The following is a 7,760-nucleotide window of genomic DNA, read 5'->3' as shown; positions in this document are numbered from 1 at the left end:
CCTTCTGCTCAGCACTGCGCAGCCCACCTTTTAAGGGGTAGGAGTTGCGGGGAGGAAAGGTGCGGATTGTGTGACCAGTTAGGTAATAACAATAGTTACCAAGTGGTGAGTGCACTTACCTTGGTAGTGGTCAAAGTGCTAAGAACTTCCATTTAATCCATATAATAACCCTGTGAGGTATGTGATTTTATTATCTCCACTAGAGGCCCGGTGCATGAAATTCATGCACGGAGAGGGGGGGTCCCCTCAGCCCAGCCTGCACCCTCTCCAATCCAGGACCCCTCAGGGGATGTCTGACTGCTGGTTTAGGCCCGATCCCCTCAACCGGCAGTCAGACATCCCTCTCACAATCCTGGACCACTGGCTCCTAATTGCTCACCTGCCTGCCTGCCTGGTCGCCTCTAACTGCCCCCGCTGCCAGCCTAATCGCCCCTCACTGCCTCTGCGTGCCTGCCTGATAGCCCCTAACTACCCCCCCATCAGCCTGGTGGCCCCTAAGTGCCCCCGCCCACTGGCCTGGTTGCCCTCACTAACCCCCTGCTGGCCTGGTCGCCCCACGCGGGCTGCTTTTTCAGTCGTTTGGTTGTAGGCAGCCATCTTTGTGAGGGCATGAGGGTCAATTTGCATATCACCTCTTTATTGTATAGGATTTTACAGTTGAGAAAACTAAGACTTAGAGAACTTAAATAGTTCCCTTAAGGCCACACACTTAGTGACTGGAAGTGGTGGGATTTGCAACCAGGACATTTGACCAGAGCCAGAAATCTTGGCATCCATTAGGTCTGAGGTGTGACACAGATATATATATATAATACTTTTTAACACCCCCCGCCTCCCCATAATTCTAATGTACTGATTCTTTGGGAAGCATTGCTAGAAACTACTTCCTATAAGGAATCCCCTGCAAATTAAGGTGCTGAGAACTGATAAACTTAGATCAGAGATGCTCGTACTTCATAAACACATACTTTAGATAGACAAAGCTAAGTGACTAGTGGTTTTTGCCTACTGCTTTGGATGAAAATATATTCTTAAATTGCTTGTGTCTTTATTTTTATGCTCATCAGACCACCAAAGGTCTAAGCATTATAAGCACTCCCCCAGAAAGAGAATTAAATTACCTTGTAGCTATAAAGCACACGTTTAGTTACTTCCAAGACTGAGGTGGATGGATTCTGGCATAGTTCTCTAAAGTCTTTGCATTTGTTTTTCTTTAAAAGAAAGGCGGAACAGAAGGAGGAGGAGGAGGCAGAGGAGGAAGAGAAGAGGGAGGATGGGAAATCTGGATAGAAGAAATAAAAATAAAGATATATAATACCATAAAAAAGTTTCTTTTATTCTGAAGCATATTTTGGCACATGTAGGTATACAATTGGACTTAATGAAATGTTCTTAATAAAATCTAAAGACTGTCCTATGAGAAATGAGTGTGTGAATTAGCATAACAAGTAGTTTTGTATACACAGGCCAACCGAACACTAACTGGACGTGTTTCATTCACAAGAACACGAGAGGAAAATATTTCAAATCACTCTTGATTTCAACACACCAAGCCAAACAACTAATAAACCGCCCACAAAGAATGAAACTATTTTGAACTCGTCATTCTGCAAATATGTATTAAAATATTAAGATATGCATAAAATTGTGTAAGGTAGAAACATATCCGACCTTTTTTGAAAAGAGGAGGAGTCAAGTATTCTGAAAGGGGTGGGACCTGCCTGCAGTCCCTGGGAACTTCCTGCTGTCACCACACCTCTGGATTAGTTATCTGAGCTCTCTGAGCAAAGCCCTCAGTTGAAACTCTAAGGCTCTGGGAAGGAAATCATTCTTGTGACTGTGACACACTCTCTCCAGTCCCCATATGCTGAGATTATACTTCTTCATCAGCTTGATGTGCTTGGTGAGATCAGGTAGGTCATTTATTGAATCATTTTCTTTTTTTTTTTTTTTTTTTTTTAAATATATTTTATTGATTTTTTACAGAGAGGAAGGGAGAGAGATAGAGAGTTAGAAACATCGATGAGAGAGAAACATCGATCAGCTGCCTCCTGCACATCTCCCACTGGGGATATGCCCGCAACCAAGGTACATGCCCTTGACCGGAATCGAACCTGGGACCCTTCAGTCCGCAGGCCGACGCTCTATCCACTGAGCCAAACCGGTTTCGGCTCATTTTCTTAATTATTTAAAAAATATTGCTAGTGTTAATGTCATTTTGCCTTTTATCATCCCACTTTCTTACTGGACTTTTTAAGTTTCATCCAATCATGTTTAAGAAAGAAGATAAGGATTAAATAAATTTTCTAATTTTGAAAATAAATTATACATAGTTTTCTCAGTAATAAAAGAAACTCTTATTCCTTTGGGTTGACTTGTTCTATGGTCCAAAAATTAAATATGTGGAAAAATCTAGAATAATGTTCTTTTCTTCATAGTTACATTTTTTTCTGTGCCATTCCTACCTCTATGAAATAAGATGATTTCTTTTCTGGAAATTTAAAATTTTATTATATTAGAAGAGCTAAAATATAAAGGGTAGATTTTATAGCTTTTATGCATTAAGGGTTTATTTTAAATTGTTCTTACAGAAAAACATAATTTTATATATGTAAACCCCTTAAAATGGTGCTTGGCATATTGATAGCTTAAAAATTATTAATCATAATTAAGAAATAAAAATTAAAACAGTAACAAAAATGAAGTGAAAAGCTTTCAACACCTCTCAGTCTTTTTAGGAATCCAGCTCTTTTTCACATAGGTTATGGTAATGTGGTACAATTTTTTTTGAAGGAAAATATGTTATATATATGGACCCATAAAATGGCCATGCCATTCGAAGTAGCAAAACCATTGCTGGGAATTTATTCTAGAGAAATAACTTTTAAAAGAAAAAGAACTTATATAGAAGATGATTCTGTTATTTACTAAAACTTGAAACTAGATACAGCAGAAGTGTAGCTATATACAGGAATGGATCAAGTACATATACTTTTTTAAAAAAAGTAGCCTTTAAAATAATTCTGAAATTTAGGTGTGTATTTATTCTTTCAAATTAGTGTTTCAGGTTTCTTCAGATATATTACTAGAAGTGAAATCACTGGGTCAAAAAATAAATTTTTCTTACTTTGTGCTTTTTAAAAAAATTTAATTCTGAAACTGATTTTAGAGAGAGGAAGGGAGAGAGAAAGCATCGATTTGTTGTTCCACTCTCATGCCTTTGCTGGTTGATTCCTGTACGTGCCCTGACCGGGATCGAATCCGCAACCGTGGCATATTGGGAACTCGCTCTAACCAACCGAGCAACAGGCCAGGGCTTACTTTGTGCTTTTGATTTAATAGTAAGTTAAAATTTTACTAGTGATGATATTTTCACTGAAAAGTCAACATTTTAAAGTGTGTTTATCATTTATTTATTTTAAAAATGAACATCAGTTTAGGGGTAGCTTAAGGAGAGAGGGAGCTAACCATAACACGAAAACCTGATGGTGATTTGTGGTTACTTCTTCCGGTGAGTTCAGCGTCTTCCTGTGCCACTGCCATCTTGGATTGAGGCACGTTTATATCTATACTCGGGAATAGGACCCTGGAGGAAGCAAGGGTAGGCTCAACCTTGAGGAGGTCTCACCCAGTGAGGTCCAAGGGAGGAAGGATATATCTCTATTTACAAAGCAGGAACTTAATTTTTTTGTGACCTGCCTTTTTACTTACTGTTACCTCATTAGTAAAGTCTTGTTTTAAATTGATTCTAGAAGACTCACTGCCGCATGATAGACTCTAAGCAGACAGAGACACACCACAATAGACTTCTGTAGCTAGAAGGAAAAAAAACCACCATAATTATGGCTGTAAGCTAGATCTAGACTTCTCAGTATCTGCAAAACCATGAACTTGGAACTTTCATGGGGGAGGGTTTTGAATAACATGCATCTGAAAGCAGAAATTATTAATCACTCTCTGCTTTTGCCTTGTTTTCCTTGCTGTCCAAAAATTAGCAAGTGTTAGGATGTGATTCAGAAATCCCAAGGATACAAGTCACTCATTTTCAGAGATTTTTGTTTTGTTGTAACCTCTGTGATATCATGATGAAAATGTTTGCCGTAATCTTACCGGTGTACAAGGCAAACTCTAGTGCATACCAGAATCACCTGGGAAATTTGTTAAAAATGTGGAGACTCTGCCCTAGCCAGTTTGGTTCAGTGGATAGAGTTTCGACCTGCAGACCAGAGGGTCCCAGGTTCGATTGGTTGCAGGCTCCTCCCCAGCCCGGGCCTGGTCAGGGCTCGTGCAGGAGGCAACCAACCACTGTGTTTCTCTTACATTGATATTTTTCTCTGTCTTTCCCTCTCTTTTCCACTCTCTCTAAAAATCAATGGAAAAATATCCTTAGGTAAGGATTAAAACAACAACAACAACAACAACAACACACACACACACACACACACACACACGCACACGCACAAAACGTGAAAACTCTGTCCCCAGAGATCCAGACTCAGGGGTCTGGTGTGAGATCCTGGAATATGCATTTTTAATAAACCCTCAAGGAACACAGACTGATAAGTATTGTTTTAAATTAAGGCTGTTGTCATAAGTATTTTTAAAAGTTATTCTATTATCAATATTTTGGCCTATGGTAAGTTGTGTAAAACTAGGTAGATATTTTCCTAGAGAAAATAGCTTACTGCCAAACACAGAGATTTTCCTAGGATGTTGGAAGGCCTCTCCAAATGATTTATAATTGTGTGTGTGTGACTCATCCTCTTCTAACGCAAAGGCAAAGGTGAGTGAGGAAGTGGGGTGTGAATGCACATACCTTGCTCATGATTAAGAGATGAGAGCGAAGAAACCTGGCATCTGATTTGTTTTCTAAGCTGTATCCTAAAGAAATAAAAGCCTGGGGTTAAAAGCAGAGATCTCTTTCAGCCAAGAGGGCATTTTGCCCATATGCTTCTTGCTTGTCTCCTCCTTGGCTGGAGGAGAACAGAAGGAGAAGCAAGAGATATTCTCAGCTTGACTATCTGGCTCAGGACTGGGTTTTAACCCATTGTATGCCATAAGCGTCTGTAGACGCAAGCAGCGGGCCTAAGTGGCAGCCCTGACCAACTTTAAAATCATTTTTCGTGAGAACTTTCAGCTGAAAATATTCAAGAATGCCCGAATTATAAGTAATGTATTTATTTTTATAATGTTCATTGCAAATTGATTTTTTAAATTAAATTCAAAATATCATGGCGTGTGGGGATGTTTTCCGTTTTGGATGCGTGGCAGTTAACTGGTTAATGCCAAATTCAGGTGGCCCTCTGCATAAAATATACACTGAATTGCTTTTTCATATTTAAAAAATTAAGTCAAATTTCATGGCAGAGACATGTCACCTCCCCCTTCTAATTTCTCTTAAAAAAAAAAGAGTTCAACTCATTTTTTAATGTTTCCAAGGCAAGCTTTCTTGCCTAAAGAGATTTTTATTTCTGGGACTTTTGGAAATTCCTTCAGAAAAGTGTGTTCAGGCAAGCATAAGAGTGTGGTCAGTGTGGGTTCCTGGAAACATCCCGGCTCCATCAAGTAACATGTGGCGAGATGTGTCCCAGATCCTGACTAGCATTCACTGCCCAGCATGCAGAATACTAGGCAAAGCATCTCTTAACCTTGGTGTGAATCTCAGTAAATAATTTCAGGCAGCATTGAGCCGGTATACCTGACCTTGGTTTCTCTCTGTTCTAAAGAAGTTATTAACACACATCTGCGTCATGTTTGGGGTGGGGGAAATGATAGCTAGCTTGAGCACGCCTTGGAACCCAAAACTTGAAATAAAAGAAGTGTGAGTCAGGGCCATGCCTGCTTTACTTCCTGTCTGGATACCAGGCATCAAGGTTAAATTAGGTGGAATTTCACAGCTGTCATCTGGGTTTAGGAGTTACTGGAGTAAATGTGACCAGCAGTAGGTCTGAGAGAAATTGATACTTTCAGTTTTTATAGCCTGACTCAGCCATATTGAGCAGTATAATATGAACCTACCTTTGCTTATTGACTCTCACAGAACATCAGAACTTCCTTCTCCCGCACACTCACAGTTACTGCTTCATTGTGGGTTATTTCCGTCCACGACTCCGTCATCTTTTTGGATATGAAGGAGGTGTTTCCTCTTTCTGTAGAAGTTCCCCCCCCCCAATGAGAAATGTGGGGGATGTTATCAGTTTCTGCAAAAGCAGGTGGGAACTAAACAGCCAGAACTGAGTGTGACACGGAGGCAGCATGGGCAGCGTTGCTTAGTCGTGGGGCAGTGTGTCTGATGAAGGCACAGCAAAGGACCCTTTGGAAGGTTCATCCAGGATTGTCAATGCTCAGTGTTACCCCAGGGACTATCCAACGGAGACTCGTGAAATAAGTCAGTCTAGGGATACAGATGTCTCTTTTCTGGGCTGTCTTCCAGAGAAATACAGCCGGTGGTTGAAAGCAGCAATGTCCTCCCAATCAAGAGGGCATTTTGTCTATCCAACCCAATTTTCTCTGGCAAAGAGAGAACAAAGTAACGGTTATAGTTAGTTCCTAAGCCTGAGAATAAGAGTAGTAGTTTATTTTGCACATTATTAGGTTCAAACCCTCCCCCTGCCAACACAGTGACCATGGTGGGGGGCTTTATTTAACCTTCAGTGATACAGATGAAGGTCCATCAACCTCACCCTCTGAGAGGAAAGAAAACTGAAAAACTGAAAGCCTGTTTTGATTTGGATAGAAAAAGTGAAACTTCTGCCCAGTCACCTTTAAAAGACTTTTCATCATTTCACCCTTGACTTTCCACAAAAGTATGAAATTATAGAAACCATTTTTTTTGGTTTTAGTTTTATTGAGATATAATTCACATGCCATGCAATTCACCCATTTAAAGTGTTTAATTTGCTCTGGTCAGTGTGGCTTAGTTGGTTGGGCATCATCCCGTGCACTAAAGTGTTGCTGGTTAGATTCCTGGTTAGGGCACATGCCCAGGTTTCAGGCTTGACCCCCAGTGGGGGGCATGCAGGAGGCAGTCGATCAATTAATGATTGACCGATATGTCTCTCCCTTCCTTTCTCTCTCAAAATCTATATTAAAATCTTAAAAAAAGGTAAAGTGTACAATTCACTGTTTTTTTGTTTTTTGGTATATTCACAGATATGTGCAACTATCACCAGTCACTTTTAGAAATCAAAAACTTTATTATTATTTATTGCTTTTAACGAGAGACAGGAAGTGGGAGAAAGAAAGAAACATCAATTTGCTGTTCCACTTATTTTTTTTATAAATATATTTTATTGATTTTTTACAGAGAGGAAGGGAGAGAGATAGTTAGAAACATTGATGAGAGAGAAACATCAATCAGCTGCCTCTTGCACACCCCTTACTGGGGATGTGCCCGCAACCAAGGTACATGCCCTTGACCAGAATTGAACCTGGGACCCTTCAGTCCGCAGACCAAGGCTCTATCCACTGAGCCAAACTGTTTAGGGCTGTTCCACTTATTTATGCATTCATTGGTTGATATTTGTAGGTGCCCTGATCCAGGATCAAACCTGAAACTTTAGGGCAGTGGTTCTCAAGCTGTGGGTCGCGACCCCTTTGGGGGTCAAATGACCCTTTCACAGGGGTCTCCTAAGACCATCGGAAAACACATATATAATTACATATTGTTTTTGTGATTAATCACTATGCTTTAATTATGTTCAATTTGTAACAATGAAAGTACATCCTGCATATCACATATTTACATTACGATTCATAAC

The 7,760-nt window shown here is 40.1% G+C and overlaps 1 protein-coding gene across 2 annotated transcripts in view; it reads left to right on the top strand.

The window, feature by feature from the left end:
* Positions 1 to 1,864: 1,864 nt before the first annotated feature.
* Positions 1,865 to 7,760, top strand: part of LIPH (lipase H) — a gene marked incomplete at its 5' end in the record, with an annotated part of 45,136 nt that continues 39,240 nt past the window's right edge. For both annotated transcript variants that reach the window (XM_081088232.1, XM_081088231.1), the window contains one exon: positions 1,865 to 1,913. In XM_081088232.1, the coding sequence (XP_080944358.1) occupies positions 1,865 to 1,913 (49 nt within the window). The remainder of the gene's footprint in view (positions 1,914 to 7,760) is intronic.

Source organism: Myotis nattereri (assembly GCF_964212035.1).
Source record: "Myotis nattereri genome assembly, chromosome: 3".
NCBI lineage: Eukaryota > Metazoa > Chordata > Mammalia > Chiroptera > Vespertilionidae > Myotis > Myotis nattereri.
This window is presented reverse-complemented; position numbering and strand designations above follow the sequence as displayed.